Source organism: Mycteria americana, chromosome 6 (genome assembly GCF_035582795.1).
Source record: "Mycteria americana isolate JAX WOST 10 ecotype Jacksonville Zoo and Gardens chromosome 6, USCA_MyAme_1.0, whole genome shotgun sequence".
NCBI lineage: Eukaryota > Metazoa > Chordata > Aves > Ciconiiformes > Ciconiidae > Mycteria > Mycteria americana.
The window spans coordinates 967,982-993,091 of NC_134370.1; the positions used below are offsets into that span (position 1 = coordinate 967,982).

The 25,110-nt window shown below is 55.8% G+C and overlaps 1 protein-coding gene across 2 annotated transcripts; it reads right to left on the minus strand.

Annotated features, from left to right (window-relative positions):
* Positions 1-1,246: 1,246 nt before the first annotated feature.
* On the minus strand, positions 1,247-23,309 carry DPYSL4 (dihydropyrimidinase like 4). 2 transcript variants are annotated; one of them, XM_075504270.1, is made up of 14 exons: positions 22,804-23,309; positions 19,850-19,938; positions 18,983-19,167; positions 17,954-18,118; positions 16,403-16,464; positions 16,224-16,304; positions 13,885-13,953; positions 13,657-13,777; positions 12,782-12,938; positions 10,589-10,730; positions 9,294-9,464; positions 5,921-6,100; positions 3,285-3,456; positions 1,247-2,347 (listed from the first exon to the last, which is right to left on the minus strand). In XM_075504270.1, the coding sequence occupies exons 1-14, from the start codon at positions 23,248-23,250 to the stop codon at positions 2,256-2,258; spliced, it is 2,133 nt and encodes a 710-aa protein (XP_075360385.1). In that variant the 5' UTR covers positions 23,251-23,309; the 3' UTR covers positions 1,247-2,255. The 2 variants fall into 2 exon arrangements, with proteins under 2 accessions (XP_075360385.1, XP_075360386.1); XM_075504271.1 differs by lacking the exon at positions 22,804-23,309 and adding an exon at positions 22,042-22,547.
* Positions 23,310-25,110: the final 1,801 nt, after the last annotated feature.

Sequence of the window (25,110 nt, forward strand, 5' to 3'; positions counted from 1 at the left end):
TAAGTGCTACCGAGCAGGGGCTGCCGGGGGCATCCCTGTCCCCCCACAGATGTCGGGGCAGTCGGGAGAGGTCACTTCCAGCAGACTGCAACTTTTACCTTTCCCAGTCCTTAGGCAGTTGCCACTGCCATCGCTTTAAAACTCCGACACTGTATTTAGAAAGAAAATAAATAGATGTTCAATAGTCTTGGTGCAATTGCAGGAAAAAAACAGAAAACCAACAAATGAAATTAAATAATTTGTTTAAAAGTAAATATAAAATATACGAACAAATGCATTTTGATATACGTTTGATGCAGGAATTACGACAGGTCACTGCATTAAGCTATGAGATGTAGGTCAGGTCAGATGACGAACAAAACCACCAAAAAAATCCCTTCCTGGTTTAAATGCGTGAATTCAGATAATAATGCGTTCAGTCCTGTTTAACTCGTGGGTTGCATACGAGCGCCTGTAACGAGGCTTCACACCCATCGGGCTTCGTGCCGTCTCCCATCAGCCCCACCCCTGCGGGACACGGCCCCGGTCCCCGCCACCGCCCAGCCCGAGCTCTGCAGGACGGCACACGGACGGCCCCGGCGCGCTCTGCGGCCGCCCCCCGTGCCCCTTCCCTTCCCTTCCCTTCCCGGTATTACCTGCCGGCCTCCTGGGCTGCCTCAGCCCCGCCAGAGAACGGGGTTATAGCCCCTGCAGACGTCTCGGGCATGTACGACAGTACCGGACATTTATTTTCATCAAAGTTATGTATCCAGAGCTGCAGAACGGTATGATTGCACCTTTCACCTATGGAGCACATGCTCGCTCACGTTTCCGCAACTGTTTTGTTCCCTTTCTTGCTCCCTGCTTTCAGACAGAGCTGGAAACCACAGTACGACATTGCCCGAGGAGAATCTGCGTCGCGCAGACACGTTACAGCATCTCTTGCTGCATCTGCGTCTCACAGGCACTGGAAGCCTTGCTGACCTGGTGGGAAAAATCAGACCACCCTCATGGTATTTCAGCTTTATTTGCAAACCACAGGCTCTCGGCAGGCAGGGCCCTGTGTGACACCGAATCTGATCGAGCAGCTCTTGGCAGGCGTGCCAGGTCTAAGCAGAAAGGCGGGATTCTCCATTATTCCTACACAGCTAAGAAGCAGCCTCTTTTCGTTGTCAAAGGGCAGAACAGTAACCTGCAAGTCATGAACTGATGATACAAACCTTCATGCATAAAAACCCAGAGGAAGAAAACACTAAAATCGACTAAGCTGGATGAACCACTTCTATCGTTTTATGATTTCCAACAAACTTTATTCAAAGCAAGGAACAGAAAACGAAAGGTGAGCCATTCTGTTAGAGGTACATGCATAGCTTTGTGGCGTAGAGGTTCACCTTTACTGTACATACCTTTAAATATAATAAACGGGCTATAGTAACCTTTATAAAAGAGTTTGTCATATGCAACCGGCCTTCAAATGAGCCTTGTTATTGGTTATAAGACTTACACGTGGTTCTTGAAAAACTGTATAAATAAGCTTTAAAAAACAAGCCTAACAGAAAGACTACAGCCCACCGGCACGTCCGCCGCGGCTCGGGTCCCGGGAGCAGCCAGCACCTGCCCTGCCCCGGGACGCGGGGCGCCTGCACCCGCCCCGCTGACGCCGTGACCACTGCGGGGACAGACGGACGCGCTGCCGTCCCGGTGACTGCCGGAGCACGGCCAGGGCTGCAAGCGAGGTGGTGTGGAGATCTGCTCGGCGATGCTGCAAACGGACGAGATGCAGCTCACGTATTAAAACCATACAGATTCGGAAGTGTTTATCGGTTAAAAGTCCTTCGACTAGAAAGGGCAGTTGATGCTACTAGAAATGAAGTATTCCAGCCAAAATGCACCTTCATTTTCGTCCTGGCCACAGGCCAGCCAGCAGCAGGGCTGAGCGCGCTGCCACGCGTACGCCTAGGTGCCCGCATGCACAAGGGGAGGGCTTTCCCAGCAGCTAGTGACGAAATACAGACGGGGAGAAATCGAGATGGGAGCGCTACCTCTCGGGAGGGTTACTCTATTTTCTACCTACGGAAAGAAGGGGCCGGGGCAGCTGACGAATGCTCGATTTTCATCCTGCGCTTGAGGGCGACCCACCGTCCCCCTCCCGCCTGGATCCGGCCCCAGCGGGACCCAGGCTCGCCCCGGTGGCGGCTGCGGCGGGGACAGCCACGCCGGCACGCCGGCAGCGCGGGGAGAGCGCGGCCGCAGGCTGCCCCGCCGGCGCGGGGCCGTCAGGACAGCGAGGTGATGTTGGACCGTCCACCCGGCGGGGCGATGATTTTCTGAGCCGTGCGTCTGGCAATGTGGTCGTCTGCCTGCGACCCTAGGGAAGAGGACAGGCATGGGCTGTGCTGTCGCACGGCGGGGGCCCACCGCTTAAATGCACAAATCGCAAAGCATCCCCTTGTGGGAATACTAGTGTTTTCATTATATATCATTTTGGACGCTGTATTATCATAGTACAGTTCGGAATGGCTTCGTCTGCCTGAACGTCTTTATTTTTTATTGCTTCCTTCTGGAAAACATTGTAAGTGGCTTTCGGGTAAATAAAGAGTTTCTATATAATAAATGTGGGACCTTGTACATTCACTAAACAATATGCGATCACCTGATTTCAACCAGCTAAGAAAAGAAAGTTACGAAAGTCATTTTATGGTAGAGCATTGGCTTTCCAAGGTCCCTAAAGCTGCCGGGCAGATTTCTGCAGGATGCCGAGCTGAGCGATGCTGAATCGCTGCCTGCTGACACAGAAAGACTGAAGAAATTACCTTTTTGGTTCCTGAAAGCGGAGTTATTCGGCTTATCTCTACAAACCCAACCACTTCTAGCCCCTGACTTGCAGGGGATGCAGCCGGGGCCGAAGTCCCGACCGCCCGACAGCCACGGCAGCGTCCGCACTGCCGGGCAGGGCTGCGGTGCCACCCTCACCTTCCGCCCCATCCTCCTGCTCCCCCGGCCGCAGCCTCCACCCGCCGTGGAGCCTCCACCCGCCGTGGAGCCCGCGCTCGCAGCCGCCTCGCAGCCCCGCCGGGCTCTGCCATACGCGTTCGTCAGCGCGTTTACGCAGATACTGTAAAACACCCTAGGGACTTCCGTGCTGCATTCAGTCCCCAGGCTGCTGCAACAGCAAGACTCGCTTTTTACTGAGCAAAAATTAAGTTTCTGTCCTCAGCTTTGCCCTGCCGCTCGCACGAGCCCGGGACTTAGTGACACCCGGGCAAACCAGCCCCCGCCGCCTGCAGCCCCGGCTTTGGCCCTACCAGACAAGCTGAACCCCGACTGGTGGAGGTTGCGCACAGCAGGAGCCTGGGCTTTGCCCGCACAGGGAGCGATCCTGGACGCCGGCGTGGGGGCCACGGCTTTGGTGCTTGCGAGGACATCGTGGACCGGTCCGTCGTACAGCCCTCTGGGGACGCCGTGGACTTCAGCCAGCTACCGGGGGGGAGTGAGCAGAGGTGTAAGGCACGTGTTTGAGCTACGGTGAGGAGAGCCAGACCCAACATACGGGTAATGACTTGTTGCCCTTCTGACTGTGCTTAACCCCTTACTGAGGGTTCTGAGGGAGACTGTTTGGGGGTTCCACCCCCGAACAGACAGAGCAGACCCCTCCCCAGGGAGAGGGCAGCGGAGGATGCTGCCCGGCCCCGCGGGAACGCAGCGCTGCACCCCCGCCGAGGCCCTGTCCCCCCGGGAAAAGGGGCTCCAGGAGGTGGCCGGGGGTGCCCGCCGTGCGAGGGGCTGTGGGCAACGTCCCACGGGCGAGTGCCCCCGCCGGTGTCACCCGGTGTGACCGTCACGTCCTCCTGCAGCGAGGATGAGCTCAGCCCTGGGCGCTCACGGCTGCGAGGGGAGCCAAAGCCGTAACGACTTCGTTACCAGTGGTTCATCACGGATTTGCTTAAGGCTGTTTCTCCTCCCAGCAAAGCAGTGACAGCCCTTTGACAGCCACGGGGTCAGAACGGGGTTGTTCTGAACATGAGAAGTGCTGGGTTTCAAATTAAAAAGGCACGGACTGACAGGTTATCAAGACGTATATAGCATTTTCTGTAGACATTTTTCTCTTACATGACCTTTGCCTTCATCATGCTGCATATCTTGTGAAGAAAATACCCAGCTCAATGTTTTCCAGTGCTCTTTTTGACCATAGCTTTTGTCAAAAGCTCCGGTTAAATCAAGGATGAAGAGCTGGCACAGGCAGGCTGCCGGGGTGTTTGCAAAGTGCTGAACACGCCTGCCCAAACGCATTAACAGAACAAACCAAGCCCTCACCGCCTGGGCTGACGCCCGGTTATCATCCACCCGGAGCAGGGACTTCAGCTCACTGTGTGACAAGGTTTGTGTTTAGCCTTTATGATAAAAAACAGGGCACGGGGTGTCTGCTTCCACAATGGACAGAGATGCAGCCTGACCGCCAACAAGGAGCCCGGGGACCCTCTGCCCCAGCCGACGGGACCGGCCAGCCCGCCCTGCCGCTTGTCCGTACGTGAAAAGGATGCGGGACGTGCCAGGGAAATGGAGAAGGCTGCCGCCGGCGCCGCCAGACGGAGCGGAGATGGCTGCCCACCACGGGGCAGTGCCGCGGGGGAGACCTGGCCTCCCACAGGGACCTGGCAGGGTCCCGTCCATCCCCATCCCACAGGGACCCGGCAGGGGCTCATCCCCAAACCTATCCCCATCTCCCAGGGAGCTGGCAGGGTCCCATCCATCCCCATCCCCATCCCACAGGGACCTGGCAGGGGCTCATCCCCAAACCCATCCCCATCCCGCAGGGACCTGGTGGGGTCCCATCCGCATCCCCATCCCCATCCCCATCCCATCTCACAGGGAGCCAGCAGGCTCCCATCCCCATCCCCATCCCCATCCCCATCCCCATGCCCATTCCCATCCCGCACAGACCTGGTGGGGTCCCATCCCCATCCCCATCTCACAGGGAGCTGGCAGGGTCCCATCCCCATCCCCATTCCCCATCCCGCAGGGAGCTGGCAGGCTCCCATCCCCATCCCGTGCCCATGCCCATGCCCATCCCGTGCCCATGCCCATGCCCATCCCCATGCCCATGCCCATGCCCATCCCGCAGGGAGCTAGCAGGGTCCCATCCCCATCCCCATCCCATGCCCATGCCCATGCCCATGCCCATGCCCATCCCGCCGGGAGCCGGCAGGCTCCCATGCCCATCCCGCCCTGACTCCGGAGGCAGCCCAGGGAGCAGCCCAGGCACCCAGAGGCACCCCGGGGGTTCCTGCCGCAGCTGCCAGCGCCGCTGGTGCCTCTGCAGGTAACGGGGGGTTAACGGCGTCTGCTCTGCACTCAGCTACAACGCCTACGAGAATGTCTGCAACAGCTCATGGGAAAGGGGAGGAGGGCAGAGTGTTAAGAAGCTTTTTATATATTTGCCCGTCTTTGCACTCCTAAAAAAGCTGTGCTAGCACACTGAGGGATTTATCTTCTTGTATTTCCAGTAACTACCGACCGCTACATCCATCAGTCTTTGCCAGATGCAAGGCAGATACTGGTAATACAATAACATAAACTTTGCTAATACAGGTAGCAGAGGAATTCCTCCCTTCTACCTCAGTGCGAAACAAACCAACCCAGATTTGCTAGAAGTCATATTTTTGCTTTATAACTTTATAATAGGCAAATAATACTAATAATACTAGTATTATTTGTTATAATACTAAAATAGGCATTATTGATTAATGAGCCAAGCCACACACCAAAGCAGTTACCTGACAACATTCCAAATTTCCAAGGCCTAAGAAGAAATAATATTAATAATATTCTTGTTTCTGTCGCCTATTCCATCAGGAAGCTTACTGTAACAGTGACTGCAATACAATAATGCAGAGCGATTGCAACAAAAATACAGGATTATTGCAAATAAAATTCTCCTTACCCTGTTTCGTGCCTTTATCCTTTTATAAACAAAATCAGGAAACGTCTTTCTAGGAATGAAGCGACCTGACCCCTGGGTGACAAACAGGTTTCCATCTTCAAGAACAACTCTTCCCTGACTTATGACCATGGTAGGAACCCCATGGCACTCTGTGCCTTCAAATATGTTGTACTCCACATTCTGGAAAGAACAAACCAAGATATTCCATGCGTTTAAGATTTAAGAAGAGAAGGGGACAGTCTAGCCAACTATAGACACCCCCCCCCCCCGTTTTCGTACATTGCTCCCCATGCACAATCAGTTGTACTTCACTAACCCGTTACATTTCAAATAAGGTTCTTCTAACTGGATGAACTAAAGCGAACTGGAATGGAGAAACTAAACCCTCAAACCACTCGGTACTTGCCCAAAAGACAGGCTAGGCTTTTACTATACACGAACAATTAATTATCTCTGAGCCCCAGAAGAGCCCTGCTTAAGTTCTCCATCTGGGGACCAAAGTTCTTGTCATTTCTTCCAAGTCACCGCAAGTCTTCTACCAAAATAAATACGGAAAGTCAGGTCTGTTTTGTGGGAAATGCAAAATCGTGCCACTTGCTTCAAATGCTCCCATTACTATCACTAACGAACTATCAAAAAACAAAGTTTACAGTGAAAAAATGCAGCATTATAAAAAAGGAAAAGTGATTTTTCTGGACCAAAAGAAAACCTGTTTCTATTTTTTAAAGAAAACACCTGGGTATTTCAATCACAGTGGTAATTTTCTTCAATAAAAAACATTCTGGTGAAAAAAACACATGGGTCAAAATGTTTCTACATTAACTTCAATCAGCTCCAGCACCAACATTCCTCACAACACCTCACCCCCTCTCTCTTTCAACTGCAGACTTCTGTCTGAGGGTCATGTTGGAAATTGGTTTGGGGATGTCCATGGCCTGGAAGACCACGGCTAAAATGCCATTAAGATGCACCCGAATCTCTCCTGACTGAGTGACCCCTACGGACAGGCAGCGCCCGCGGAGCCCACGCAGGAATGGGTCTGGCTCTTCGGGAGCGATGCCGATACATTAAACTGTATTAATAGTTTAATCATAGAATCACAGAATGGTTTGGGTTGGAAGGGACCTGACAGATCATCCAGTTCCAACCCCCTGCCATGGGCAGGGACACCTTCCACCAGACCAGGTTGCTCAGAGCCCCATCCAGCCTGGCCTTGAACACTGCCAGGGATGGGGCATCCACAGCTTCTCTGGGCAACCCGTGCCAGTGCCTCGCCACCCTCACAGGGAAGAATTTCTTCCTTGTATCTAATCTAAATCTCCCCTCTCCCAGTTTAAAGCCATTACCCCTCGTCCTATCACTACATGCCCCTGTAAAGAGTCCCTCTCCAGCTTGCTTGGAGGCCCCTTCAGGTACTGCAAGGCTGCTAGAAGGTGTCCCCAGAGCCTTCTCTTCCCCAGGCTGAACAACCCCAGCTCTCCCAGCCTGTCTTCATAGGAGAGGTGCTCCAGCCCTCTGATCATCTTCATGGCCCTCCTCTGGACCTGCTCCAACAGGTCCATGTCCTTCTTATGTTGGGGGCCCCAGAGCTGGACGCAGTACTGCAGGTGGGGTCTCCTGAGAGCAGAGTAGAGGGGGAGAATCCCCTCCCTCGACTGCTGGTCAGGTTCTTTTGATGCAGCCCAGGAGATGTTGGCTTTCTGGGCTGCAAGCGCACATTGCCGGGTCATGTTGAGCTTCTCATCAACCAACACCCCCAAGTCCTTCTCAGGGCTGCTCTCAATCCATTCTCTGCCCAGCCTGTGTTTGTGCTTGGGACTGTCCTGACCCATGTGCAGGACTTTGCACTTGGCCTTGCTGAACTTCATGAGGTTCGCATGGGCCCACCTCTCAAGCCTGTCAAGGTCCCTCTGGACGGCATCCCTTCCCTCCAGTGTGTTGACCGCACCACACAGCTTGGTGTCATCGGCAAACTTGCCGAGGGTGCACTCAATCCCACTGTCCATGTCACCAACAAAGATGGTCAACAGCACCAGTCCCAATACCGACCCCTGAGGAATGCCACTCGTCACTGGCCTCCACTTGGACATCGAGTCGTTGACCGCAACTCTTTGAGTGTGACCATCCAGGCAATTCCTTGTCCACCAAGTGGTCCATCCATCAAAATCCATGTCTCTCCAATTTAGAGACAAGGATGGCATGTGGGACAGTGTCAAATGCTTTGCACAAGTCCCTGTAGATGATGACATCAGTTGCTCTTCCCTTATCCACCAATGCTGTAACCCCGTCACAGAAGGCCACCTAATTTGTCAGGCACAATTTGCCCCTAGTGAAGCCATGTTGGCTGTCACCAGTCACCTCCTTATTTCCCATGTGCCTTATCATATTTTCCAGGAGGATCTGCTCCATGATCTTGCTGGGCACAGAGGTGAGAGTGACTGGCCTGTAGTTCCCTGGGTCTTCCTTGTTTCCCTTTTTAAAAATGGGGGTTATGTTTCCCCTTTTCCAGTCAGTGGGAACTTCACCGCAGTGCCACGACTCCTCAGATATGATGGACAGTGGCTTAGCAACTTCATCTGCCAGTTCCCTCAGGACCCGTGGATGCCTCTCATCAGGTCCCATGGACTTGTGCACCTTCAGGTTCCTTACATGGTCTTGAACCTGATCTTCTCCTACAGTGGGCAGTTCTTCATTCTCCCGGTCCCTGTCTTTGCCTTCTGCGACTTGGGTGCTGTGGCTTGAGCACTTGCTGGTGAAGACTGAGGCAAAAAAAGTCGTTGAGTACCTCAGCCTTCTCCATATCCTGGGTAACCAGGTCTCCCGTTTCCTGCCGGAGAGGGCCCGCATCTTCCCTAGTCTTCCTTTTATCACCGACGTACCTATAGAAGCTGTTCTTGTTGCCCTTGACGTCCCTGGCCAGATTTAATTCTATCAGGGCTTTAGCTTTCCTAGCCAGATCCCTGGCTGCTCGGACAATTTCTCTGTATTCCTCCCAGACCACCTGTCCTTGCTTCCACCCTCTGTGGGCTTCCTTTTTGTGTTTGAGTTTGTCCAATACCTAAAACAAGTTCAGCACTTACATTTTTCTAGTCCAGAGCGAACACATTGATCTTAAAATTTCTGTACCGCATGCAGACTGTCTCAGAGTAGTCACTGCTGCTCAGTCACAACCCTGCCCTTCACAGTAACCAAAGGATATTCCCATTTGCTTGTATTTTAAAAGCAAACGCAAGGTCCTTCACCACTTTATCCACATAAACAGCTCCTCCCTTGCTGAATGATCTGATCTTTGTGATCTGAAGAAATATATTGCTTTACTGCTCTCTTCTGACTCTAAAACCAGCTCAAGAAAATAATTTTTAACATATTTTACCAAATTGTGGGTTTTTGCTGAGATGATTTTAGTAGCCTTGGGGTTCCACAAAACCAAGTCCGCATCAGCGCCCACAGCGATGCGCCCCTTCCTGGGGTAGCAGTTGAAGATCTTGGCAGCATTGGTACTGGTCACCGCTACAAAATCGTTCTCGTCCATCTTCCCAGAGACCTGGGAAACAGAAGGGAAGAAGGACCGTCACTGGAGACGCACCCTGCTCCCGGCAGCGGGCAGCAGCCCCGTCCCCGTGGCTGGACCCCCTCTCTCCCACCAGCAGGAACGAGGCACCAGGAGAGGAAACCACAGGACCCAACCGCGTGGCCATGCGGTGTGAGGATCCGCGCTGCGACAGGCTGCAATTACGGGGAAAAGGGAGACATGGGGCGCTGAGCCTTGTCCCTGCGGGCTAAAAAATACAATAGAGGTTTTCAGTTTCCCTGGACTCTGTGAAATTTAAGGTCTCTGAAGAACAAGACCTTCACTGGTAGGCTCCAATTTCCTGTACAGGCATCTCACGTTCGCCAAAGATGGTTAAGGATATTTCAATGAAGAAAGACTGGAAGTGAACCTAAATAGTGCTATTTATCATCTTTATTTATTATCTTTATCAACTTTATTTATTATCTTAAGCTAAATTCTATTTATCTTTGAACGAAGCCTACCGAAGACAGAGACTTCAGGGTGGCTTGGTTCCCAAGCTCCTGGAAGTCCGCCAGAGATGTCTGCTCCGTGGGATGCAGGCTAGAGCCTCCCAGGGATGCTCCTTGGGAGGGCAGGCTGCACCGGTGTGCAGGGACACGGGACTCGGTCCCACTGGCCAGACGCTCGTGGACCGCAGCTCTCCCTCGGCAGCGGAGCAACTCTGCCCGGCAGACTCGGAGGTGCCGCGGGAACCCGTCCCCACCGGTGGGGCCTGGGGTGACCAGGCGGCTGGCAGGCATGGCCACGGCCACGGCCACCAAGGGAGAGACGCCCTGTCCCCATCCGCCTCCCCAGGCCTCCTGCAAGCGCCAGGGAAGGGAACGTTGCATCTTACCCTTAGGAAAATTTGTTGGAGAGACTTTCTCTTGTGACTGCAAGTGGGAGTGGGGTGGATGATTCTCGTACCGAAGCCTTTGAAGACTTTGTCACATTTTCTCTCATTAGCAAGCTCCTCCGAAGCAGCAGTCTAGACAATGTCACACCTCCTGGCTCGTTTGAATTAACGAGGACGCTGACATCACCTAGCACAAGCACCGCTCGCGTGCGCTCGCGTCCATAGCTTCGCAAGGAATCAGCGTTATTTCAGTACCTACCACACACTTTTCCCAAATTATCGCCATCCGCTCTTCGATGCCGTTGGTTCCCTCGGGGATGAGGGTGAAGTTGTCCTTCCCCACGGCCTTCTGCGCGGTGGTGAAGGTGCAGTGAGCGCTGCCTGCGACCTGCAGGGCCCCGCTAGGCAAAGCACAGCAGCGGAGGTCAGAGGAGGCACCCGGCGGCACAAACAGCCTCCTCGGCACTAACCACCTCCCCGGCCCCGTGACGAAGGCCACCCTCGCCTGGAAGACTGCCTGCGGCACGCACGGCTTGTGCCTTCGTGCTCCCTCTGTTTGGTACAGACTGGTTTCACCAGCAAAGACTGTAAAGGCAGGCGACTTACGATCCGTAAACCCTGAGGGAAGTCAAGTTCAAAGGCAATTTTTACAGGTACACAGCGGCATCGTTATCCCACAAGTGTGAGGTCGCTTACCCGTTTACTCACTCTACTCGTTTATACAGGCATTAAGCACTGGAGTCATCTAAAAGATGTAAACAGCAGCCTCACAAGCACTATTTATATTCTCTCCTAAGCTGGCCATGATTTTTAGTATTTAAGCCAACATTTTAATCTTTGTACCTTCCTTTTGAACCTCAGATTATTTTAGGAAAGGGGTCTCCACGCAAGGTTCTTTTAAAGCAAGGATATGGTTAAATAAAACAGGATCCTGGACAACCCCACGCTATGTACTATCACGCACCACAGAGGGAGGACGCGGACCCACGCTGGCAGGCAGGGCAAGAAGAGAACCGAGCGCGTGGCCCAGCGCGCCCGGGAGCACGCCGCCAGACAGGTCGGAGCCGCGCTAGACCGCACCACGCGTGCACTTCACTGCCTCTTAAGAAAACGTTCAATGTGTTGAGGTATCCTTATATCCTACGTAAGATATACTAACACGGAACACTGGTCTCTCTTAACAACTGTTTATCCTTCTAGGAAAAAACCCCACATTTCAGGGAATTCTAAGAAATGTTTATTTCTTCTTTAAAATATAGATTGAATGCAATTCTTTTACAATTATCGGGATCCATAAACACCTCTCATCCCATTTCAAAAATTCTTCACGCATTACTTCGGGACCTGATTTTTCTATCTCCACCCACCCCAAACCGCAGTTAGTGCAGAGAGCTTTAGCTTTCCTCCTGGTGCCGCTCAGGGGGCTGTGAAGATGCTAGGGCCGGGCTGCCGGCGCCTGCATGCGAACCCTCCGCTGCGAATGCACCCCCTCTCCCACGGACTGCTTTCTGCAAGGCGGCGGTGACAGACGTGGTGCGTCTTTGCCGTGAAATGTTAAACCCTGGCCCGCGGCAAAGCTCCAACCCTGATTAACAGCTTGGCGGCTGCGTCCCCGGATACAGCCCCAGCACACGGGTCTGTACTTCCCTGCCCCTTTGCATTTCCCAGCCCGGTCTGGGCTGCCAGCTCCCGCTTGGTCCCTGCACGGCTCCGGAGACGCTCCTGCCGGCCCCTGGGGCTTTGCCGCGTACTCAATACATCAAAACAACTCCGCACGGTGACGTGCCCTAAAAGCTTATGTTTCACACGTTTTAAAATCTTGCAAATGCCCAACACTGCTTCCGAGAGAATCCTTTTGCTTTAACGCTAAAGCAGCGCAGGCGGCTTTCCCTAGGACGCAGCGAGGCAGAGCGGCAGCGACCGCTGTCCCTGCCGCGCTGGGGTGCCCCGGCCGTCCCGCGGGACGCTGCGCCCTCCCCCGCCGGTGCTGAAGGAGGAATCGGGCAGCCAGAGCCTGGCTTTTACACAGAAGATCTGGTAACTACCACCTGGCTTCATCAAAGCAAAACTGAGACTCTCTTTGAAAGAGTCACCTGGCTCCTTGCTCAAAAACCGAGATTTATTCTTTTGATATGGAAAAGTGCAACAATTGATAGATTATTTTTCCTACTCTGATTATAACATCAAGGGGAAGGCCGACTTGCATGCTAGCCTTTGCTGTGCTGCCGCACCCTACGGTGCCCAGGTACGGGAGAAGACTGGGGGTGCCGCGGAACAGGGAGGCTGCCACCCACCGAAAGGTGGGGGCCAGGCCAGGGAGGCCAGGGGCTACAACCCCCGGCCAGCCCCGCTCTGCGGGCGATGCCGTTGCTGTAAACGGCATTCGAACAAATGCGGGCGGGATGCGAACACGACAGACGCGCTCGGGCACCCGTGCCGACACGGAACTCACCAGGACAAGAGGGAGGTGAGATGATCCGGCGTGGTGGGGTCCGGGCTGATGGGGGGAGACGTGACGAAGGCTGCAGCTTTGGCCCAGTTCTTACTCCAGTAGTGCGACCCGTCGGTGCCCAGGCTGGCGGTAACGGGCTCTCCGTACACAACCGTGCCTACGGAGCAATCCATTAATGAGTGCAAACGCGCCGCACGCCCTGCAGCCTCTTTGCACACAGTGCGGACAAACACTGCGGATAGCGATACAAGACGGTTTCGCTCATCCTCAGTGCTCTCAGTATTTCAGCTTTTTAAATTCACGCTAATCCCTCAGATTACCTCATACGACTGGGAAATGCTGTCAAAACAAGTTTTGAACCCATCTATTTTGTCCTTAGACCAAACGTACATTTGTATCTACAAACCCTCACGCCTTCCCCCAAATCAAAGCAGAGTCTCTGGCAGAGTCTCCTGGCTGGGGGCAGAGGTGGCTGTGGACCCCGCCCCTCCCTGGGCACGGCCTTCTGTCTCGCTCCCCGCGGGATTGCTTCCAGCTCTTCCCACTCTACCCCCAGTTTGAACCTGGAGCTTGCTCCAGACCCAGTTTCCATTCAGTCCATGACAAATGACTGCAAGTGAATTACTTCCTTTTTCTCAGCTGCGTCTACTGAGATTCAGGTGGCAAAGTTTCAAGCACATCTCTGCAAACCTTTCCAGCTCAGAGCAATGAGCTCTGGCTCACTCTGCGAAGAAGAGCCAACACCGTGTTTCAGCACCCTTAAAATGTGAGAGAACTTGGGTGATAACGAGTTCTTAAACCTTGCAGCTAGAATGATATTCCTGGACATATTTAAATAGGCTCAATTAACCTGCAAATATGAAGCAACGCTTTACCTTTTCTCTTTGCTTGAGCTAACACATCTGCTGCGCCTCTGCTCATTATTTTGGTGATGTACAAGGGGCAGTTGGCTTGTTTCGCGATGGTGATTGCACGGTACACCGCCTCCGCCTCCACCTGCGGACACCGAACACAGGCAGCAAACGTCTCAGGGCACCTCTGCTACAGCCGCAGCCGCTGCTCCAAACCCCTGGGTCGTTCTGCTGAAGGCCTGGAGACCTTACCTCCTCGGGGCGGCTGAGGACGTGCCCTTCTGGCCCGGAAATCCCGAGTTCCAGCAGCCTCTTTTGCTCCTAGGTGGACAAAGATGAACGGAAGAGCTGTCAGTGATATGAACAGCCTGTCCGAAGCCATGTGGGACACAAAACACCTTTTCGGGCATACCTGAAGGATGATGGAAATGCGTGAGCGTGACCAGGCGATACCATTTATACCTGTGACGCTCCATAAACCGCTGCAGCTACTTCCTAGTAGACCCGCCTCATGCTGTGGAAGCATTTCTGGACTGGGAACTGCTGTGTCCCAACGGTACCTTTGGACCTTCCCCACCCTTCAAACCCAGCTATATTTCTGGAGGATGTGGGATTTTAAACCCGCCACCGCTTACTCTAAGGCTGTGCTAGGTATGCTGCATGGCTACAGGAGAGGAACGGGTGTTTTCCCTGGACCTGGGGCTGCCTGGAGCTGCTCCGAGAAGCCCACGCAGGAAGCAGAGGTGGGTGCAAGGCACGTGAGACCGTCAGCGGGGCGCAGCAGCTGCCCCCTCTCCGGAGCTCTGCCCGGTAAGTCACACGGCCACGCGCATTCCCCGTCCCCGGTGCACTTCGCCGTGCAGCAGCGGGGACGTGGCTCCGACGGAAGGCTGCTGCTGCTCGGCCCCTCGCAGTTTTGGGGGGAGGCAGCAGCGGGAGGGGAGGTTTTGCACAGCCGCTGGCACAGCCGCGTGCCCCAGCACAGGGGCCGAAGCCGAGCAGCCCCCTGCCTGCGCCCAGGTCCTCTCCCACCCAGCTCCGCTGCTCCGGCAGCACCAGCTCCCCCGAAAAGCAACGCGCCCAGCCCCCGCTGCCACAGCCTCACGTCGCGTTGGGCACGGATCGAGTCCCCGCAGGGCCTCCGTGTTAGCTGGGACCCCACGGTGACAGAAGCTGGAGTGGACACCGGGTTGCACCCAGGTTACTCACGTTGTCTTTGAAAGCAGATGTCTAGCACCACCTCATCCAGTTTCCCTTCTGTGACGTTCTACGGCATGCGACGCTCCCACTTAGCTGGCATTAGGTGCAAGGACATTATTCAACACTACGGACCAGATCTCGCAGGCTTTAAAGGATCCTGCTCTTAGAGGATGGTTATTTTTCCATCCACTGTACTCCTATTGCAGATATCCTCCGAGTTTGTCCCCAGGGCTCGAGTGTCATCACGCTGGCAGCTTAAAGAAATACTTCTGAAGATACTGAACTGCCTGCGATCACACCATGCTTCACAGCCAGCTGAAGAAAAGGTTTCTCAGATAAAATCCCGAGGAGGTGGGAATTAGCCTTTATCCTGTTTGTTCAAATAAGCCCATTTGAAGGATTGGGAGCCTGCTTTCATTTTAAACTCTCCTCCACACCAGACTGAACACCTGCGTGGCCGTAAGCTAAAAGGAACTGCAAGTCTAGCTCTACCTTGTATCATCTCATCGCAGTACGTATCTAAGATTTTCTTTTCTAAAGGTAAAAAGGAAAAATAATGAACGCGAGCCAAGTCTGCAATACCAAGGAAGTTCCTGAGCACCTTCTTTTGAGATAAATATTGCCAAGTGTGACGTATGTCATTTCAAAAGATCCAAACCTCTTTATTTTCTCAAGTACTCAAGACTTCTAAGACAGATAATGCAATGAAGTGTCACTTAAGGCAGTCAGTCCCCCTTTAAGAAGCCCCAAAACGTACGTGTGGGGAACCACTGAACAGTCCTTGTAAAGATTTCTGTGACGACACCCAAGTGCGTGCAAGGAACGGGGAGGATCTGCTGATTTTAGCAGGTGCCCCCGATCCTCCCGCACGTTCTGCTGTCTGCACACGCTGCCACCACCACGTCTCCTGTCTGGTCTGCCCTGACAGGTCTCCTGTCAGCCCCTTCCCTCCGAGGCCGGGGTAATCAGCTTACACCGGGGAGCAGATCCCGCCGGCGCGTGGGCAGGACGCAGGAGCACCCTTCCCGTCCCCCTGGCTGCTGCGAGGCTCGGGGCCCGCGCGCTCGGACCGAGCGAGGCCGCCCCGCTGCAAGGCCACGAGCTCAACCGGGCTCGGCTCTCGCCGGAGACCTCGGAGGCGAGCGGCCGGGGGGACGCCCCGCTGACAGCAGACACTGAACAGTGCCCGCTCTCCTCTCCCCAGAGCACCCAGGCGTCACAGCGGGCTGCTCCTCCTTCTCCCATCTGGCCAGTCCCTACTGGTTTGCAGCACCAACTGAAGGCTACAAGCGTGCTGGCACTGCTCCACCTTCCGCTAGACACCACAGCCCGTCTGTTTGCCTTAAAATGCTCTGGTCAGCCTTCAATTTAAATGAACGTAACTACTGTACCTCATCGATGATGTCTCCGTTTTCAGCATGCACTTGGGCAATGGCCCCCAGGTCTCGAATAATGCAGAATATTTCATACATCTGCCAAGAGACAGTGGGTTGCCCAACGTCAGATAAAGCACAGCTCGCGCTCAGAGGGCGGGTGACGACGTTCGCTGGACGCTGGCTGGCTCTGTTACCTGGGCATCGGTGCACTGAAGTTTGTCTTTGTAGGCCATAAAAACCAGGAAGGAGTTCACACCTTGAGAAAAGAACATGACGTGTGTGTTTACCGTCGCGGCTGAGAACTCAGTGACCCGGCACAGGCTGAGCAGGGGCGTTCGAACCGGGGGGAGGTTTGTGCCGGCTGGGGTCAGACTGAAAGCAAAGCAAGGCGAAGGGCTGGAACGGGAACTGTCCCCACAAGAACTGAACCCCAAAGCTTGGGAGCCATGAAAGACCGTACACCCCTGTCTTGGGACGCACCTGAACCAGAAAACCCCACCCCATAGCCCACTTCTGATTTGAGGTACGCTCCGTAACTTGGTCCGAATGCCCAGAATCAAACGCGTGGCTCCCAGTCCGAGTTTTCCCTCCAGTGGTGGTTTCAATTTATGGTTCATCCTCAACTTCTTTCTGGTAACTGTCTTTGCATTAGTGTGTCAGTGCTAAGACTAAATTACGGCAAAAGATGAGACTCTAATATTTGAGCACTGTTATTAGAGCACTGCTATTCAGCGAGGGAAATAGATGGGCAGTACTTTGCATACAGCATTGCACCCAATCCTAATTTCTATCGTTTCTATCTAACATAAAGGATGATTCATGAAGCACTGAGTCAAAGCCGGAGAATTGCTACTGTATTTTATACGGATAGAGGCAACATCTAATCCCAAACTACAACCAAATTACAAATAAACCGTATTTGATGTGAACATACATATGAAAAATACCCGGTATAAGCTTGGAATAGCTACATTACTTCAGTCGCTCTGCATTTTAATAGGAAATTCACTGCAAATTTCTATGTTAATTGACCAATTAAGCCCTTGCTTGCAAGACTACAAATTACACTGAAGTCATTTAGCTCTACATTAGCATATCTGAAAGCAAAATGTAGTTCCAACCGTGGAAATAAGTATTAATGAAATGCATGAATTCCCGCCGCATGGCCTGCTTTCCAGTAAGCCACGTCCAGCGGACACTTCAGGATGTGCAGGAATTATAGGCACAAACGAAATCCCTGTGGAAAGCCTAAAGCTTAGTTTTATCCTATAAGCCCCGTCTTGAATGATTTTATTGAAACGCTTCTCTGTACATCAGGCAGCCTGAATCAGGGTGCCCGGCACCATTCCTTCCGTTTCCAAAATCAGTTTTCATGACTGGGCTGCGCATTGCCCAAAGGTGAGAACACACGAACGAGATGTTCTGGTATGAACATCGGTACGGTTGGACTCGGTGATCTTAAAGGTCTTTTCCAACCTATACGATTCTGTGATTCTGTGAAGCCGGTGTCAATACCCCCTCCGCACCCTTCTCCCAGACGGCAAAGGACGGGCAGGTCGCACCTCAGGAGCGAAGGAGCACGCTCCCCTGCCCGCTCCCCATTTATCACCGGGCAGGAGGAGCACGGCAGAGCAGCAGTAGCTGTCCCAGCTTACCCTACGGCGACCGGCTTCTGTGCCCGTACTGCAACAATTAGGATGGGGGGTTGTGGGGTTATTGCCAGCACGCCGCCTTCCCGTCCTTACCCTTGTCCTTCACCAGGGCTTCCAGCTCCTCCTTCAGGCTTTCGTGCCAGCGAGGGATGTCGACGTGCAGCGAGTAATCGCAGCAGGCCCGGCTGTCGGCGATCCCGCGCCACTGCTCGTAGGCAGCCAGGAGGCTCGTCCCCGCGTCCGGGCAGACGTGGTCAACTGAGGAAACACTGCACAGCGTTAGCACGCGTGCCAGGGAAAGGGCCAGAGAAACACCTGGGGAGCGCAGCAGCCACCAGTATTCTTGTGGCTGTCGAAAGGAGACGTTTTAATACTAATTCATTTTCATAGCATTGACTGAAGATGAAGGATAATAAATTTCCCAGATAAAGTGAAACAGATGGAACAAACGACCTCCAAGTTACGGCTATTATGATGCCTGGTTTTCACGCAGCCTACCCAGCACAGCATCTGAGAGAGGCCGTGACCAACGCACGTCCGTGCACACTTTTGCACAGCTCCCTTGGCATTTTCCGTGTCAGTCACCCACAGCCCACCAGCTACTGCACTTCTCTACCTTTGTTCCTGCTCCCTGCCATGAGCCATGGGCCATGGGCCATGAGATGGGTACAGAGCTACGCCGGGGCTCGTTGAGCCTGGCCCTTCAGTCACATACTACAGTGGGCCTTGGGACCAGAACAGCAGCAGAACAGAAATCAAAATTATTTTACATTAACACAAAACTGGAACCCATGCTCACAGAGCCAAAAAACTCTTATAAAAACAAATAGCAAAGCTATTAAAAACCTATTAAAAGGTGTTTAAAGTTTTCTTCTATTTTATTCTCTTAGGAGGTGAAGCAGAAGCAACTATATATTTTTAATATATGTGTGTAGCAACAGAAGGAGGTTCTGAAAGGCACATAATACATTCTAATTAGCTTTGTAATGCTTTGGTTTCTACAGCAAAAATCAACATTTCTCTGCTATGAGGGTAAATAATCTCTGCAGTGATAAAGGGCCCAATGTATTTTGCTAAACAATGTTCTACGTAGAAGTCCGTTCAAATGCTGCTCCATCTTACTGATCATGGTGGTTCCTCCTGCCAGGGCTGCCTTTGTGCCTTGGTAGAAGTCATCAGCAGAGGTCATCCCCATGACGGGCATCTGCAGCCTGGTGTGGACGTCTATGCCCCCTGGCATCACGATCTGGCTGTAGGCATCAATTGTCTTTACACCACCAGGAACAATCAGGTTTTCTCCAATTTGTCTGAGAACGGTATTAAGATCTCCTGTTAACTGGCAACAACTTTTAAGTGAAGATGCAAAAGCAACTCCTAAGTACTGCTCGAGCAACTCCTAAGTACTGCTCATGGCACGCACGCGCGCACTGCCCAGCCCTCCTCACGCCGCGGGGCCGGGTTCTCCCCGGAGGAGAAGCAGCTGCACGCAGGGAGCGCGGCGTGCTTGGTCGGCGCTGGGAGCGGAGCCGGGGTCTGCTGGAGAACCGCGCGGGTCCCACCCCGCGGGTCCCACCCCGCCGGCCCAGCAGCACCCAGCCCACCCCTCCTGGCTCCGGCACTCGCTTAGCAGCGCTGGGACACGAGGCCATCACCTGAGGGGCCCCGCTCAGAACAGAGGAGCTGCGGAGGTCTCGGCGCCGGGCTCCGTACACTACTTCTGACGTGCTCCTTTGCAGAGCTTAACCTGGCTCCTCACTCATCTCCCGCACAGCTTACACCAGCGCACAAAGCGTCAGCACTTCTACGTCTTTCCAGCCACAAAAGCACACTAATGTAGCTCTGTCTTGACACTATTCTAAAAAGCTGTCCTTGTTTTTCAAAAAGGGAACATACTTCCAAGAGAAAAATGACGGAAAGGAACCTTGCTCAAATTCCATGGCACTGTATCATGCTTGGAAATTACATTATAAAATATAAATTTTAACTTACTTTATTAAACCGTCCTCCACATAAATGTCTGCATAAAATGACTGATCATCATTGACAATTTTTCCTCCTTTGATTAGAAGCTGGTCACTCTAATGGAAAAAAAACACACTTTTTTAAAAGATTACTTTATTTACGTGCTGCTTTACTCATTATGAGGTTTCATTAAGCCTAGGACTTAATATTTGCCCTTCAAGCATTCACGTTTAGTTGAATATCCAAACTACGCTACACCAAAGCCCAACTGTATTTTGCAAAGGAAACCATACACAATTGTCATTTGGAGGAACATACGTTCTCCTACGAAGCGCGGTACCAGCCTGGGGTACAGGCAGCACGGCCGAGCCCGACGGCTCCGGGTACCAGGATGCTCCCGCTTCAGAGGTCTGAGCCGCGCATCTGGGAGCGGGGCCGGCCGAAGGGAGCGTGCGTCAGCCCTCGCTGCTCCCGACCCGCCGCGCAGGAAGCACACACACCGAGGGCCCTCCAAGGGCTCCGTCAGAGCAGGCTCGGAGACTGACCAAAGTTCTCAGCAGTTTCAAAAGGTCTGCAAGATAACATCCTGCAGCTCGGCCATGTATCTGCCTCCTCCATCAGCTCCGGTTACGGAGACTGTTGAGTGCACCTTATTAACCTGGTAATTTATTGACGTTCATTAGTTTTCACAGCCTTGTGAGGCAGATAATGCCTCAAGGACCTTCCTCATTTCAAAGCAAGAGAGTGGCACAGCTGTCAGATCTGCAGAATCTTTAACCAGGAAAATAAGAAAGCAGAGGCATTTATGTAAATGTGGAACTGCAGCCTAATTTAAGAGGATTCCTTTCCCACTCTCTGGTGTTGCTAGAAAAATTATTACGAAGGCTAAAGCGGGCAACACAAAGAGCATGGCCTTAGCACAAAAACAACGGAGGGGTGGAAGAGCACGTGGCAACACGGCCGGGAGGCAGCTTACACCACAGCAACGTGTGCTGATGCAAAGCAGCCTGGAAAACATTTTGGGGTCTTCTTTTAGGGAGCATCACTGGCACATTAAAAAGCTGTTAAAGACTCGCATTGTGTTTTTAAAACTATCAAGGCTTTTATTGCATCTTTATTGTTTTCCCTTGTCCCATAAAATCCATCAAAAGAAGCCTCAGTGTTGGCTGAGGCCCCTCCCCTTGCGGGGCCCATCTTCACCCCATCCCCATCCCCATCCTCCCCCTCCCCCCATCCCCGCCCCACGCCAGCCCCAGCCCCAGCCCCAGCCCCAGCCCCAGCCCCGCACGCCCCGCTCCGCTCTCGCAGCCCGCTAACGCAGCTCGTCACCGGCTCACGCAGCGCCCGGCAGCCACCGGGATGCTTGCAAGAGAACTGGGGAATGAGCCAGCAAAACGAGGGGGGAAGCACCGCTTCCCAGAGAGTTGTCCTCACTCCTGCCGAGAAGCCCCGGCACCCGGCGCGGGGACCCCCGCCGGCACCGCCCGGCCGGGGAGCGCCCGCCGCCCCGGGGCACCGCGGGGGACGGAGAAGCCGCTGCCGCCGGCTCCGCCAGCGAAGCACCGCGCCCGGGCGGGCTCGGCCGCGGCGACCCGCGACGGCCGGGGCCCGGGGGCGGCCCGACGCCGGGCGGGGGGCAGGGAAGGAGGCGGGCGGACGCTTCCCCCCGCCAAGCCCGTCCCGCGGAAGAAGCGCTTCCCAAAGCCGCTCTCCGCCCCAGCGAAAGTCGGGGAGGCGGCGGCGCAGCCCCGCCGTCCCGCCGAGGGTCGCGCCCGCCTTTGTCCCCCGGCAGCCGGGCGGCCTTTGTGGCGGGGCCCGGCTGCGCCCCCGCCCGCGGCAGACAAAGCGCGGGGCCGCCGGGCTCAGCCCGGGCCGCGGCCAACAAAGGCAGCGGCGGGGCCGGCGGGCGGGGGCTGCCCCGCCCGCACCCCTGCGCGGGAGGGCGGCACGGCCGCTCCGGCAGCGCCGACCGCCGGGACCGCCGGGCTCCCGACCGCAGGAGCGGGCGAAACCCGGCGGCGCTCCCCGCGTGTCCGGCCCCACGGGCGGCGGGGACCGCCCCGCTCCAGCACCGCCGGCTGGCGGGGGGGACACGGACCCGCGGGCCCCGGCCCCGCCACACCGGCCCCGAGTCCGGTCGGGTCGGGTCGGGTCGGGCCCGCAGCCCCCGGGGTCCCGCCCGCGCCCGCGTCCCCGCGGCGCGCAAGGGAGCCCCTCACCGTGACGCGGGGGACGCTCTTCTTGCCCTGGTGCGACATCTTCCCGCCGCGCTCCGTGTGCGTGTCTGTGTGCGCGTGTGTCTGTGTGCGTGCGTGTCTGTGTGCGCGTGTGTCTGTGTGCGTGCGTATCTGTGCCCGTGCCCGTGCCTGTGTGCGCACGTCCCTGCGTGCGTGCGCGCCCCCCGCCGCTGCCGCCGGCTCCCCCCGCCCGCCGCCGGCCCGGGGCCGCGCTCCCGGCGCTGCAGACAAAGCCGGCCGGGCGGGGAAAGGAGCGGAGCGGAGCGGAGCCGCCCGGGTCGGTCCCGCAGCCCCAACCGCCCCGCGGGCCCGGCGGTGGGACGGGGCGCGCAGCCCCTGCCCGGTCCCGCTGCCGCCCGGAGCGGCCCTGCAGCCGCGGAGGGGGCCTGGGGGTCGCGGGGGCCGGAGGAGGTTGTGTCCCCCGAAGGAGAAGTGGCCGCTCGCCGCCCCTCGGACCGTCCCCTGCAAGCAGCCCGTCGGCGGGGCTGGGACGGGACGGGACGGGACGGGACGGGAAGAGACGGGACGGGGCCCGCGCTCGCCCTCCCGCGGGGTCTCGGCCAGGGCGGCTCCAACCGGGGCTCCGCAACCCGCGGGCAGAGAGGGGGCGAGGGCCGCCGCTTCCCCGCGGGGGGCTCAGGGCGCCGGGCCGGGGCTGGCTCCATGCCCGCGCCCGGGCCGGGCCGGCGGGAGGGGACGGCGGGGAGGCGGGCCCGGCCCCTGCCCCGCCGCAGCCGCCCTTACCTGCGGGCAGCCGTCGGGCAGCTCTCCCGGGGCGGCGGCCCCCGGGGGCGGCGCGGCCGCGGCCGCGCCGGGGCCGGGGCCGGGGTCGAGGCGGCGGCGGTGCCCGCCGGAGGGGGTCCCGGGGCCGGGGGCGCCGAGCGAGGCGAAGTCCAGCGTCTTGTTGTCGAAGGCGTCCTCCACGCTGCAGAACATCCCGCCGCGCTTCTGCCGCGGCCGCGGGCTGCCCGCGCCCAGCCCCGCGAAGCAGGCGGGCAGCGGCTCCTCCCGCCGCCCCGCCATGGGCCCCGGGCCGGCGGCGCGGGGAGCTCCCCCCGCCCACGGCCCCGCCGCCGCCGCCGCCGCCGCGCTCCGCAGCCGTCTCGCCCCGCGGAGCGGAGCAAAGCGCCTTAAAAGCCGCCCAGCACCGACGGCCGCCCCCCGCCCGCCCCGCCCGGCCGCCCCGACCATCCGCCCGCGGCACGGCCCCGCTGACGGCCCCGGCTTCCCCCCGGCAGCGCCGTGCCCACCGCCGCCGTCGCACCGCCGGTCCCCCCTCCCGAGCCCGCGGCGGGGCTGGGGCGGCCGGGAGGGCGGGCTCCCTCCCCGGGCTGCCGCGGCGGCGGGGCAGGGCCGCACCCCCCCTCTCGCCGGCGCCCGGTGGCCCCGCGGGCTGGGCGGGCCGGGAGGGGCCGGCCCCGCCGGCGGCGGGGCGCTGGGAAGGGGAGAGCGGTGGGGTTCGGGCGGCGTTGCGGTGGGCTTGCCCGGGCGCTTGTTATCCACGGTTTCATCGGTCTTTCAGGTAGAACTTAAAAAGCGGTTAAAAAATTACTGCGTTACAACCCAAAAATCAGCCTGGGCGCTATTGCTAATCAAAGGCTTCCTTTGCGCGACCCGGGAAAAGAACCAAAGCGGTTTATCCGATTTGAAGGTTTAAAACAGATCTTTTTATTAAAAGTTTACAATACTTTATGTATTTTACAAATGAATAGAAAGTCTCTTGATAATATATCATATGAATCACGATACAAAAATATGTGTAAAATTCTGTAATCGGTCAATCCAGCCCTGCTTCGGGCCTGTCAATTACTGCTTCAGCACTGAACCAACCATCACGTATTTAGGATATGGTTATTGGGAGGTTATATTCGAGAACACAAGTCACGGCACACTGGCCATCGGAAAGAAACGTTTTCTCTGGTTTACGTTTTGCATAAGTTTACAACAGTTCCTTTTTATAAAATGTACAATACGTAAGTACAGGGTTTCATACACATATTCACAATACGATTTCCTGAGTCTAAACTAAATCCATTCCTGTGCCACCGCACGCTGCCCATCGCGAGGTGGTGGTGGCGGTCGGGATGCAAAGGGAGTTGGCGTCGGCCCCCCCAGAGGGACCTGCGGGTGCATTTCCTTCCCCTTCACCGTCAGGAGTTTTCTTCACAAGCTGTGTAAGGCACTCGAGGATACGCTGAAGGCTACAGATAGTACTAGAGCAGGATACTGTAAATAATAGCCACAGTCCTCCAACAGCTTGAACAAGAAGTACGGGCCTGAAATACACAACGCACGGCTGTTGACAAAGCAAGCTGCAATTCCAGTGGATTTCAGTTTAGACGTGGTGCTCTGCGGATGCGGCAGCCGGCCGGTACCGCACCTGCGGGACCCGGGCAGGGCGCGTCTCTGCCCGCGTCGGTGCTCCTTCAGAAACGGCGCGTCCGAGCGAACGCTCAGGTTCCCGTAGGCGAAACGTAGCCGTCGTGCTGTATCTATCCCTAACACACCCGGGATACGCTTGGCTTAGCCGGCCCCCTGCCCTGGCGTTATTTGAAGGAAATCTGGGGAATTTATAAAAGACGCTTACAGGTGAGAAACTGGAGCGGGTGGCAGCCCCCGACTTGCGGCTGCTTCCCTGAGGAGCAGGCGCTCGCCAGCCTGAGGACGGCCGGGGGTCCCCCCGGGCTGCAAACCCCTCCTTTCCTCTGCTGCTCTACGGAGGGATGGAGGAACGGAGGGTCTGCAGGAAAAAGGCCCAGATTAGGGCAATGCCCCCCCGCCGCGGTCCCGTGGCTTTGAGACCATGTTTTCAAGAGACGCGCAAGACCCAGAGGTGAGAAGACAGCAAATAAGATCTGACACGGCTCATCTCACAGATGAAGGGTGGCACCGTCTCCAGAACGGCTCTGTGCCACGGTCGAGGACTCATCGTACAAACTCCTCGTACAAAACCCCAGCTGGATCAAACTCAAAGCGACTGAAAATTGAGCAAAAACCCTCATGTTGAAATTAAGGAGCACATTTATGTAAATTTCCTGTTTGTGCATTTGT

What these genes read in the sequence shown, in the direction of transcription:
- DPYSL4 (XM_075504270.1), bottom strand. Translation starts at nt 23,250, where the DNA reads ATGGTCGGGGCGGCCGGGCGGGGCGGGCGGGGGGCGGCCGTCGGTGCT. An exon ending in AGCCCTGGTGAAGGACAAGG is followed by an intron (nt 16,465 to 17,953) that starts GTAAGGACGGGA and finishes TCTTTTCTCAAG; the next exon opens with GTGTGAACTCCTTCCTGGTT. An exon ending in TCCTCAGCCGCCCCGAGGAG is followed by an intron (nt 13,778 to 13,884) that starts GTAAGGTCTCCA and finishes CGGTGTCCGCAG; the next exon opens with GTGGAGGCGGAGGCGGTGTA.